Source organism: Hipposideros armiger, unplaced genomic scaffold (genome assembly GCF_001890085.2).
Source record: "Hipposideros armiger isolate ML-2016 unplaced genomic scaffold, ASM189008v1 scaffold_283, whole genome shotgun sequence".
In the NCBI taxonomy this organism is placed as follows: domain Eukaryota; kingdom Metazoa; phylum Chordata; class Mammalia; order Chiroptera; family Hipposideridae; genus Hipposideros; species Hipposideros armiger.
This window is the reverse complement of record NW_017731633.1, coordinates 249,236-262,134: the sequence shown is the minus strand read 5'-3', so window position 1 is coordinate 262,134 and position 12,899 is coordinate 249,236. Positions and strand designations below refer to the sequence as shown.

General features: G+C 42.5%; 2 protein-coding genes across 3 annotated transcripts in view; one reads left to right on the top strand and one right to left on the bottom strand.

The window, feature by feature from the left end:
- Positions 1-5,222, bottom strand: part of ZNF114 (zinc finger protein 114) — a 13,062-nt gene extending 7,840 nt beyond the window's left edge. For both annotated transcript variants that reach the window (XM_019658147.1, XM_019658148.1), the window contains exons 1-3: positions 5,120-5,222; positions 4,916-5,018; positions 635-761 (exon numbers count right to left, since the gene is read on the bottom strand). In XM_019658147.1, the coding sequence (XP_019513692.1) occupies positions 635-761; positions 4,916-4,975 (187 nt within the window). In that variant the 5' untranslated portion in view covers positions 4,976-5,018; positions 5,120-5,222. The remainder of the gene's footprint in view (positions 1-634; positions 762-4,915; positions 5,019-5,119) is intronic.
- Positions 5,223-10,081: 4,859 nt separating this feature from the next.
- On the top strand, positions 10,082-11,146 carry LOC109391047 (vomeronasal type-1 receptor 3-like). Its single transcript, XM_019658241.1, has one exon. It carries the CDS (start codon positions 10,196-10,198, stop codon positions 11,144-11,146), a length of 951 nt encoding a protein of 316 aa, XP_019513786.1. The 5' UTR covers positions 10,082-10,195.
- The last annotated feature ends 1,753 nt before the right edge of the window (positions 11,147-12,899 follow it).

The following is a 12,899-nucleotide window of genomic DNA, read 5'->3' as shown; positions in this document are numbered from 1 at the left end:
GCAACCTTGGTGTTATCAGCACGATGCTCTAACCAACTGAGCTAACCGGTCACCCCGAAATGGATTCTTAATCAACATTTCTACATCGTTTGTAAAATCCTTCCTCATAAGGACTCAGATCTGCCTGGCACTCAGGTGCCCAAGTGCAGGGGAAAATTCCCCCACACTGTTCCCTGACCTGCTTCATGTTCCAAATGGGAGACCAGGTGGGGTTCGCTTGGTTGAGGTCCTGGTCACTGGGAAATGGGAGGATGCATGACGTAAGGGAGCGGTACCAGGACTTTGCATGAAATGGTGCGTGCTTTGGTTTGCAGGGGTTCCGAAGCTGAGGAAGTGAATTTCTCACGAATGCACTGAATCTCCACTTTCCCCATGAATGCACTAAAACTCTGTGCTCCACATCCACTCACTTAAGGACCCACCAAAGGCATTTAACCATGAAGTGAATAAAAACGTAACTCAACGAACAGATTTCTAGTTCCATTGGGGAAGCCCTATGCCCACCACAGCAGCAGCCGTATTTCTGAAACTTAACAAGCGGGGTTCCATTTCTCAACAGCCTCCGGTAGCCTAGGAGGTGCCTGACTCGCCTTCTTCTCATCCCATGATGGAATGCAGGAAGGGGCATCCTTACCTATGGAAGCCAGGTTCCTGTAGTTCTCCAGCATCACATCTCGGTAAAGGTTCCTCTGCTCACGGTCTAGCAGGGCCCATTCCTCCTTGGTGAAGTTCAATGCCACATCCCTGAAGGTCACCAGGTCCTAAAAGCACATACCCATTTTGTCCCCTCCCAAAGATATGTTGAAACCCTAACCCCCAGGACCTTGAATATGACCTGATTTGCAAGCAAGACTTTTGAAGATATAAAAGAGGTAAGGCAGGGTCATACTGGAGTAGGCTGGGCCCTAATTCAATGACTGGTCCTCCTGAGAAGAGGAAATCTGGACAGACAGATAGAGGGAAGGCCACAGGACAGTGGAGGTGGAGACTGGAGTGATATGTCCACAACCGAAGGAACGCCAAGGAGAGGCCTTTGCAAGTTGTGTATAAAATTGTCCCACCTCTAATTTGAACGCAAATGAGGCATGATTTACCAAAATTTTCTATGCATCCACCCCTTGATGTAGCATTTGCACTGATGGGATTATAAAAATACCCTGGCCAAAAAGCCGAATGACATATACATATAATTATGTATTGAAGGTGATTTATAACAGCAAAAGACTGGAAACTACCCCAAATATTCAATAACAGGGATTGCTTAAAATCTATGCTGCATCCGCATAACAAAGAACTATAGAGCCTATAAGAATGAGTAAGATCTCTTCTACTATGGATACAAAGTGGTATCATGTGGTCTCCAGGTTATATTTTATATTTTCAGTAAAAAGAAAAATAAAATGGGGCCCAGGATATGTACTGCAAACCAGACTTATCAGTAAGAAACAGAGTAGAGAAGAGATAGAAGTAAGGCTTGTCTAAATATAACCTTGTTATATAGATTTTAATTGGGAACCATGTAATGATGACATATTCAAAAATAAGAAAAAAGCCCCTAAAATGGAAAAACTGAAATAAATGAAGCTTATATCAAGCTGGCAGGTTAATCACCAAGGGTAAAATGTTAAGTAAAGGAACTCCACAACTTTAGCGTGTAAGATTCCATCATACAAAAAAAAAAAAAAAAAAAGGGAACCAGACCTCTCACCAGGTGGCTTTACTGCAGAAAGTAACATTGTCACTGCTTCTTACAAAAATTTTATACCCACTGCAGGATCAGACAGAGAGGGATTATGTTAATGTTAGGAAGCAAGCTCTTTAGTCTAAGAAGAAAGATTCAAATATAAAATAAAAACATTTTTAAAAAGCCAGCTTTGTGATAGAGTATCAGCATGATCCTGTGACCAGTCTGTGCTAAGAAAAACGGTTAGAATTAATAAGCAGGAAGCAAGAGAAACGGCTGAGCCAGGAGCAGGAAATATAGGAGTCAAGATATCTTGTGGTGCCAGAAGGCAGAGAAACCGTCCTAGACTCTAAGAGGATGTAGAGGCCAGCTGCGAGAGATGTCATACCTGATCTAACTGCAGTTTTAACCTCTCCCAGAAATGTAATCTTGATCAACCAATATGCAATTTCCTGAACAAGCACCACCAGGAAGGTAATCTGTCACATGGGCCCTCTCCATCCCTCTTTGAAGGAAGAGGCAGTCTGCTTTATAAATCCCGTCCCATTCTCTTCCCCCAAAGAAAAAATGACCCCGCCCCCCCAAAAAAACCCTTTCTTTCCATTTGTCAATAGCTCCCTTCCCCACCCAACCCTGCTTCCTATAAAAACCTCTCACTTTGTACAACCCTTTAGAGCACCCTTCTAGTTGCTAGATGGGGTGCGGCCCAATTTATGATTCGCTTAATTAAAGCAAATTAGATCTTTAAATGTACTTGGTTGAATTTTGTTTTTTTTTTTTAACACAGTTAAATAGGAACTCCTTCTATTTGAAAGATTTCATTTCAAAATTCTAGGGGCACAAAACAATCTGTGTTCTTCCAGCCGGAATAGTATTCCCTCATCTTCTTAAGAAATATACCTATTCCATTTCTTAAGAAATATGCAACCTAGTGTGGTATCAAAAAATTCACATATTGGGCCGGCCGAGTGGCGCGATGGTTAAGAACTGGCTTGGGATGCCAGAGGGCCCCGGTTCGGATCCCACATATGAGGGCCAGTGACACTGCCCTCCACAGCTAAGATGCTGAACAACAGCTCAACCTGGAGCTGGGCTGCCATGAGTTGCTGGCGACGGTGTTGGCTGCAGCCCCTGCTGCAGTGGGTTGCCATGGGCTACCGTGTGTAGCCAGCAGCCAGTGTGAGCGGCCAGCAGCCGCAGTGAGCGGCCGTCCGGAAGCCGGCGACTGATCTGCCTCTCCCGGGAAGAGCGCAATGATGGTGCCAACTTGGGCCAGTGAAGCAACGTCCTCCACAACTAGACTGAAGAACAAAACGACAGCAACTTGTCTGTTCCCCTTCCCCCAATTCCCCAGCACTGTTCCCATCCCCCCAATTCCCCAATAAAAATCTTAAAAAAAAAATTCACATATTTATGCTGGGTCCTAAGATCCCCTGGTATTCACTACTCCAGAGCTCTCATTAACTCAGGTTTTTACAAAACAAAAAGAAATATGACACAAATAATTACAAAGTTATTAAATGCTGGGGCAAAACTAGATTTTTTTAAAAAAGATTTTTATTGGGGTATTGGGGGGAAGGGAACAGTGCTGGGGAATTGGGGGAAGGGGAACAGACAAGTTGCTGTCGTTTTGTTCTTCAGGCTAGTTGTGGAGGACGTTGCTTCACTGGCCCAAGTTGGCACCATCATCGCGCTCTTCCCGGGCAAGGCAGATCAGTCGCCGGTTTCTGGACGGCCGCTCACTGCGGCTGCTGGCCGCTCACGCTGGCTGCTGTCTACACACGGTAGCCCATGGCAACCCACTGCCACAGGGGCTACAGCCTACGCCGTCGCCGGCGACTCATGGCAACCCAGCTCCAGGTTGAGCTGTTGTTCAGCATCTTAGCTGCGGAGGGCAGTGTCACTGGCCCTCATATGTGGGATCCTAACCGGGGCCCTCTGGCATCCCAAGCCAGTTCTTAATCATCGCGCCACTCGGCCGCCCCAAAACTAGATATTATAGGCAGCCCACAAATTGTGAAATGATGTGTAAATCAACCCCGCTATCCATCAGGTGGAGATATCAGACTCAGGAGACACTGGTCACAAAGTCAAAAAGGAGTTTTTGTATTTTTTTTTTCTTCTTCATACTGTTTTTTTTTTACCCACTAAGAAACCTTGTTCTCTAAAAATCATAGCTTACCCAAAACGCGGCTGTTAGATATCAATCAGATCAGTAAGAAAAGAACATCCCGTTTTTGCCTGGGGCATGGAAGTCACACTGACAGAGTAGCCAGCAGCTTCAGTCTGCAATTTGCAGAGTTTCTGATAAGGGGTTTGGGATGCAGCATTCCACAGCTTATCGAGTTTGTGGTTTCCAAGGGAACAGCCAGGCCAGACGATAAGCCCTCCGCACACAGCTCAGCCTGAGCGTATCTAAGCACATTTAAATTAACCTTCCTCCTCGATCTTATGATCTCAGCCCTTCCGCTATCTGGCCGGTTCCTCTGGGGTGCAATCTCCCTGCTTGCAACAAACCAATACAACTGGGGCTCCAGTTTCGTCCCTAGTGATCTCAGGCACATTAGCTTGGGACAACCGGGAACAAAGAAAAAGAAGGCGTAATTAATTCTGGGGCAGCTCAGGTCAACAGACAGAAGAAAACCATATACATCTGGCAGATGAAACACACCCCCACCTGCGCCGGAGATTCCCGCCAACCAGACCTCCCCAGAGTACACGAACGACAATTAATGCAACTTGTTCAGACCCTGGGGTTTGCTCCTGACAATTCCCCTGCCTCTCCCTTCAACTTGGCCTTTTATAAACTTCCTCCACCGCGGTCTCAGTTCACAAAAATGAAGAATGTGCCCATGGGACCAAACTCCAACGGCGAAGCAAGGACCCAACGACAGCCTCTCTGACTGACTGGAATTTTCCAGCTCATCTTAATCACAACTCCATTACTTTCAAGGATTCAAGTAAAACAGCCCCCCGTAGCAGTGTCCTCGCCCCTCCCCCAGGGTAACGGGGCGTTTTGCAAGGTTGCAGCGCGGGGAGTGCCCCCATCCCCCCGAAAGGTGAAGGGCGCCTTCTGGTCGCAACACATGGGCCGCTGGGGGCTCTCCTTCTTCCCGGCGGAGAATAGGCTTTTGCAGACAGTTGCTCTCAACTCCTCTGAACCGTCCCGGCCCACCCAACCCCGCATGCCCGCGGTGTGCACTTGTGCAACAACCCGGCAGGCACACTTACCATTTCACCAGCACCAGCTTCTGGACGGGCGTCTGTGGCTGGCGCAGCCCAAGCGCTCATTCCAGATATTGAAGGGTTGCAGAGCTGCAGCCGAGCGATGGAACTGTACAAATAAGAATAATCAAATAAACCAATAAAACTACTGCCCCCGCCTCACCCCCAAAAATCGAGAACAGAGATGCGTCCTGCCCAAGCACTCTATACCTGCTTCCAGAACCCCTCCTCAGAATGGACGGGTTAAGAGGTTAAGGGGAGGAGCCAAGCAGAGAGGGGACCCGGGGACCCACACCCTAGCCCTCCTGCAGAACCCGACCTCTGGGAGCCCAGGGTCTGACTCCACCCCCAGCAGATTTTTGATTTTCATTTCCTGCAGGACTTCCTCCCCAGACATTCCTGATCCTTGGAGGCAGGGGACATTCCAGCATAGGTCCTGCCTCCCACTTTTTGTCTTTCACTGTCCCCTGCACAACTGCAAGTTCTCAGGCTTAGTACCTTGCCAGGAAGAACACTCTGGAATAGCCCTCCCTCACAGGCTTTCCGTATTTAATCTAAATGCCTTCTCCACAGGTTTTGTTTGATGAGCCCCCAGCGGAGTCTCTCAGCGGCTGAGCTACTCAGACTATCAGGGACAACAGATGAGATGACATCCTGATAATACACCTTACTTCATTCTGATAGCAAAACAATTTTACTCTTAAAAACAACTTCATTTTTGTCATAAACAAGTGGATTTGAAATCATATCAAACCAATGCACGATCATTTTTATGAAATGTCCCTTCACTTCTAGTAGTGCAATTCTACCCTAAATCTTACATTGTTTAATATTAATAAGCACCTTGTTAAAAAGCAAAAGTCAATCGAGTACAAAGACTTTGTTTAGAGCGGTTTTAGGTTTACAACTAAGTTGAGAGGGAGGTATAGAGATTTCCCATATACTCCCTATCCCCACACATGCATAGATAGACCCCCTCTTACCAACATCACTCACCAGTATGCTACATTTTCAACCAGAGATAAACCTACAGTGACACATTGTAACCACCCAGAGTCCACAGTTTACTTTAAGGTTCACTCTTTTTTTTCAAATTGGGGAATTGGGGGAAGGGGAACAGAAAAGTTGCTGTCCTTTTGTTCTTCAGTCTAGTTGTGGAGGACGTTGCTTCACTGGCCCAAGTTGGCACCATCATTGCGCTCTTCCCGGGTGAGGCAGATCAGTCGCCGGCTTCGGCGGCTCACAGGGGCTTGAGGGCCGCTCACGCTGGCTGCTGGCTACATACGGTAGTCCATGGCAACCCACTGCCACAGGGGCTGCAGCCTACTCCATCGCCGGCGACTTATGGCAGCCCAGCTCCAGGTCGAGCTGTTGTTCAGCATCTTAGCTGTGGAGGGCAGTGTCACTGGCCCTCATATGTGGGATCCGAACCGGGGCCCTCTGGCGTCCCAAGCCAGTTCTTAACCATTGCGCTACTCAGCCGGCCCTGTATCATTTTTTAATGCAGGAAATATTTAACAATAAATTTTTGGAGCAATTTCCATCTTTGTATTTTAGCAAGCAATTTTAAAATGAGAAATAGAGTCCACAGCAAAGCATGTATGGTGCAATTCTGAGTGATAGCTGCGATGGTTGGGTTACAATAAAACTCAGCGCGCTGCATTATGCTTGCTCTTTTGTGAATGTGAAGGAATTAAAACACACTACAAGCAGGAGGCTCCACAGGCCCAGGTGGAGAGTGAGCATGTTCTCTGAGGAGCTGCTCTGAGGTCAGATTAGATCATGTCCTGTGAGAATTTTCATCAGCTGAGTGAAAACTAACCTTGATCACTTTTCTACACCCAAAGTTGACTTTATGATTCGTTCAACTGGGGGAAATGGATGTCCCCAGGTGGAGACTTTGCACTCCTGGTCAATAAATGAAATGCATTTACCAAGAGAGTAATTTTGCATCCGGGAGAGTGATTTGTGGCTCCTCTGGGCTCATCAAAATGATCCAAAATAAACAAGGTCATGGAGACAGCAGGTGACAAGTGATCCACTGGGAGAAGTCCTGCCATCCTGTCCCTGATATACAGTCATTGTCAGTCAGACCCGGTGTTGGGAGCCATGCAGGCTGGCTTTACTGAAGCATAACTTGTTTTGCTTCTTGTTTTGCTTCTTTCTGCACCTGGAGGGTGCTTACTCAACCTTGAGGTATGTGGTGAGAATGGCCAGTTCCTTGGGAGACACAATAAGATAACTGGCTATCTGGGTTTATGGAAGAAAGTGTCCTGGGAAACTGATCCTTAAGTTTCTAGTAGATAGTGAAAGATTTACTTTGGAATGAGGTAATGCATATTTGTCCCTTCTGTTTTGCACATACCCTGGATGTATATATAATGATGGTGGGAAATAAACTCAGGGCTTCAGTATTCTCTGAAGTCCTCCCGGTAACTCTCTCTTCTCTTTTCTTAATCTTTGCTCCCTCCCTCAGGACTGTTCGACATATCGGCAGGTTCCGATAACCCGGCCTTTCCAAGATGCCTCAAGGTCATGCATGGGGAAGCCGACTGTCCTCAGTAAGGATCCTGGACACTCAGCCTTGAAAATGACAGGAGGTACAAAGACCTTTTTGAGATTCCCATTGTCATTCTAAGCTTCCAACACACACTTCAGTTTTTATCAGGCTTAGCCTTCTATTAATTTTCTGTTTGATAGAAGTGTATTGGATCTTCTTTCTCATATTACTGTGGCCATTTCTCTTTACTTCCATATATATTGATTTACTTTCTTCATTCTTTCATTCATTATATTCTTTAACATCTCTTTCATCTCTGTAATGCTGTTCCATTGTCTTCAATCAGTGTTGTTTCATTTTAAAACCGTATCACACTTTCTTCATTGTATTTTGACTTTTTATCTAATTATTAACAACTATTTAAAAATTCCACACAATACCCTTATTGCTTAATATCTCCCCTTTTATGTTTTTGTTTCTTATCTCTTCTTTATGCTCTATAACACAATTGATATTTATCTACGTTTGATATAATTTGACTCCAGTTTAATTTCATCACCCCTTTTCTAACCCTCTGTTCTCCTTGCTTTTGTTTTTCCCAACATAATTTTATTTTTTTATTATCATAGTTCAGGTGTACAAAACGGAACCCTCAAACATCATTCTATTTTTATAGATAATTCCCTTTATCTCAAACTATCATACATTCATTTTCATTTAAAAATACATTAATCAGATTAAGCCTAATTTATAACATTGTTTCCTATTAGAGGTTTTACATAAACTTGTCATATTCCTAATTTCGGCATAGTTTTATGTGTCACGTCCTGCGTGGCAAGGGCAAATGGGACACGAGAGGGGCGACGCAGATTGAATAAAGAGAGACAGAGACAGAAGTAATATTTAAGTGCAAGACCAAGGGACTCAGCCTTCAGAGAGTCAGACTGAGCCCCCCCACCCCCCATCGGGTCGACGCTTGGTTTTTATTGAGAAGTAAAACTGCTGTTGATCAGATTAGCATCCGTTTGAGGTCTGTGCCTCAAAGCCTTATCTATTAACATATCCATTATGTTCCAGCATATGCTATGTCTTCACATATCCACCACATAGCCCCAGGACACCTTGTTACTGTGTCCTCCCAGAGGAGATTAACTGTTAGCATTCCAATAGGTCCCAATACACCTTGAGACACTCCCCAGAGGGAGTCTTATCGGCCTCTGGTCATACCGAGGCTTTTATCTCATAGCTAATGGGATTAGAGGCTAAATGCAGGGGGACGTGTTTATAGAATTCGGCTGTCAGGCAACATTTATGATATTTAATGGCATCATTTTAAAACTAGTTTTATGCTGGCATAGAGAAATCCAAATGATTTTTATACTGACTTTGCTTTTAGTAAACTTGAAAATTGCTGTTAATAATTCTAATAATTTAGACAATGATTCTTTTGGTTTCCTCTTACAATTTATATAATTTTTCAATGATGAAATACTTTCTTTCCAAGTATTATAAATTTTGCTCTCCTTTTTACTATAAAGCTCAGGAAATTAAAAAATGTGATGAATAAATGTGGCGATGGTACATTTGAAAGGAAAATCTTTCAAAATAACATTTAATGTGACACGGTTGACATTGTAGGTATTTTTCAGGGCAAGTTTCTATTGCTACATTACTAAAATTTTATATCATAAAAACATGTTGAATTTTATCTCATGTTTGTGCACATACTGAAGTGATCATATCTCTTTGTTCCTTTAGTCTACTAGTGTGGGTAATCATACAGATGACATGCCAAATATTAGACGTACCTTTCACGTTTGAATAATTCTGTGGCCAAGTGCTTGATTCTTTTTAGATAGTGTGAACACAAGTTTATCATATTTGTATAGACGGTTTTCCATTGAGTTCATGAAATCATCTTGTAATTGTCATTTTCCTACTGTCTTTGTTATGTTGTACCACCAAGGTTATGCTAACCTCTTAATGTGATTACTGGAATGTTCTCCCTTTTACTATCCTTAGCTATTGTTTGCAGCTATTATTTTTGTCTGGTGTGTTTGCCATACTTCACCATGAAGCATTCTTTAAATTTTCTGAAGGAACAAATTTTCCCCCGTATTCAATTTCATCATGAGGAGCATTGCACATTCATGACTTTCTACTATTCCAGTATCTTTTTGTTTTTTTAGTCAGTTAAGTCTTCTAGTATTCCCCCATATCTCCTAAAGTTCCAAATTTATTAGCATAGTTAATCATAGTATCATGTTATGTTCTAATGTTTGTAACTGCTCCACTGCTGTCCCTTTAACACTTTTAGTCCTGATATTATTTGTGTATCCCTTTAGGAAAATATTGCAGTATCACATAGGTTTGTTAACTGATTTATTTTTGAAGGAACTGACTTTTGATATATTTTTTCTTTTCATATCAGCATTGTTATCTATTCATTTTTGCTTCACTTCTGTCAATTTCATTAAGGATTAATTTGCTGTTGCTTTTCTGTTGTCTCTTATTTCTTTATATTATTTTTTCATTTGAATTAGCAATTTGAATTCTACCTTCTTTATAAACCTAAATCTGTATCCTAAGGTTTTCAAGAATTCCTGGAATCCAGTTTCTGGAAGTGACACATCTTGGCCTGAAATACAGAAGAGCTGAACATTTTCTTCATATTGAACTGTCAATTATTATATTTGTCCATGGGCTCCATTATTTATGATTTTACAGTATAACCAAATTTGTTTCATTGGAAACCTGTTGACCTAATTTGAAACATCAATAAGATTATGTTTCCAAGTGATGTGATTTGGGGGTTTTTCTCCATTGCTCAAATTTGTGTAGGGCTCATGGGCAACTCATTGTTCTTTACGTTATATATGTACACCTTTTTAACTCAGTCTTACCTGAAAAGGCCCATGGATTTAGTCTTCACACACCTGACATTGGTCTATGTTTTGACCATCATGTTCAGGTTGATACCAGATACCATGTCATCCTTAGGAGCAAGACATTTTCTGGATGATGTTGCTTGTAAGGCAACAATGTACACATACAGGGTTACCCGGGGTCTTTCCATCTGTACAGCCTCTCTCCTGAGTGTATTTCAAGCCATCACCATCAGTCCCAGTAATTCTAAATGGGCATGGCTTAAACCTAAAATCTCTACCTGCGTTTTCCCCTCTTTCCTTTTCTTCTGGATCATCAAGATGCTTCTTTATACCAACGTCATCAAAGAGCTCATAGCCAGCACCAATGTCACAAATGTTTCTTCTGTGTATTCTCTAGTGTATTGTCAGACTAAGCAGCTGAAACCCAACTATTCACGGATATTTATAAGTGCCATGATTTTTCACGATGTCTTCTTTGTGTTCCTCATGATGTCATTCAGTATCTACATGGTGAATCTCCTCTACAAACACCGTCAGAGATTCCAGCATGTTCACAGCCCCAGCCTCTCTTCCCATCTATCTCCTGAAATCAAAGCCACCCATACTATTCTTTTGCTGGTAAATTGCTTTGTTTTCTGTTATTTCTCAAACAACTGCATTACCCTTTATTTGTTATGTAAACCTGAGAAAAACCCCAGACTGGAGAGAATTCCTGGGATTATTTCATCCTGCTATCCAACCATTTGCCCTTTCGTGCTGATGAAAAATCATAAGATTATTTCCAAATTTACTTCCTCCCTTTCAAGGATGAGAATTATCTTTTTTTCTCAAAGAACATTAAGTAGATGATGTGACACCCCAACTTCATTTTGGGGGTGTCTACATAATGATTCATTTGAGGAAAAATAATGCCATTAGTAATGTGTTTTGTTTAATTTTGAATCCTTTATTTTTATGGTCAAACTTTGGGGAAGCATTATCAATACTTAATCAATTATTTCAAAGCATGGTAAGAATTTTCAGAAAAGTACATGCAATATGTAAACATGTATTCATTATAAAATGATGCAAACCAACATGGTTTATATTTTCATAGGAAAACATACATATATTGGCAAGAATAAGGGAAAACACAAGAATGAGAGACATACAGTTCAGGATAGTGGTTACTTTGTGGGCTGTGAAAAGAGTGCACATAGGGCTTCATCTGAATTTATAATGTGTTAAGTACTAAACTAACTTCTGGAGCATGGGTCATTGCTTCATTATTTATATGAATTTTAACTTCAAAACATTTTATATATTGGTTTTAAAAGAACAAAGTGATATTTCTTTAATGTTTTCTCCAGTTTGATTCATGTATAACTGACACATAACATTGTACACAACTGTACACAAAATTGTGTACAATCTAATGATTTGATATTCATATATGCTGTGAAATGATTATCATCTCAGGTTCATTAACACAGCCATCACTTCACAGAGTTAACATTTTTTTGGTGTGGTGAGAATGCTTAAGATCTACTCTCTTAACAACTTTCAAGTAGATAATACAATATTATTAACTGTAGTTACCATGCTGTACATTAGAACCCCAGAACTTATCTGTCTTATAACTGAAGTCTTGTACCCTTTGACCAGCATCTCCCCACCTCCCCCAACCCATAGCTCTTAGTAATCACAATTTTATTCTGTGTTTTGTGTTTGTCAAAATTTATGAGGGACCTTAACCAAGACAGGAATCAGGAGGGTCTGTGGGAGGAGCTCTCACACCCTATGTCACACCCTATGTTGGTCAGGAACGCCCTACAGGAGGAACTCTATAGTTACAACAGCACTCTATGGTTATAACAGCCCGTCCCCTTAACGTCCACTTTTCCTTTGAAAAGAACTTCCTTCTTGGTCCCTTGGACTTGCACGTGGCTGGCCATGGCAGCATGTACCAGATTGTAATCCTTTTCTTTTCCTCAATAAATCCTTTTTGCTGATGGAATACCAGTTGATTTTTTTCCCCCACGTTCAACATATTTGGGAACTTGTCTGGGATTCAGAGAAGACCCCAGTAGCTCTGGGGCTGGGAGCAGACAGCAGTTGGTACCCATGGAGCTATTCAAGCTCACCGTCCCCACCTCACACCTACTTGGGGGTTGAGACTATGTTTTCTCCTGGATCTGAGCATCTACTTTTAGCCTCTGAAGCTCTCTGGGCTTGATTTGGGAACTAGTTAGAGGTTTCTTTTTTTTCATGTTAAAGAGCTTAGTTATCTGTGAGTTCTCACTGTGGCCTGACTCTGTAAGAGATTGGGCTGTTTTGGGGGACCATGCTAGCTGCCGACTTGATTCTTTGGAACTGGGAAGTTTGTGCTGGTTGTCAGTTCAACTCTGTCTGGAACCAGACTGTCCCACTGAAACTGTATTATTCAGCTATTGGCCAGCCTCTTTGGGGAACAATATGCCTCTAGTATGCCATTGGCCCAACCCCCCTGGGATAGGACTGTCTAAGGCAGCGGTTCTCAACCTTCCTAATGCCGCGACCCCTTAATACAGTTCCTCATGTTGTGGTGACCCCCAACCATAAAATTATTTTCGTTGCTACTCTA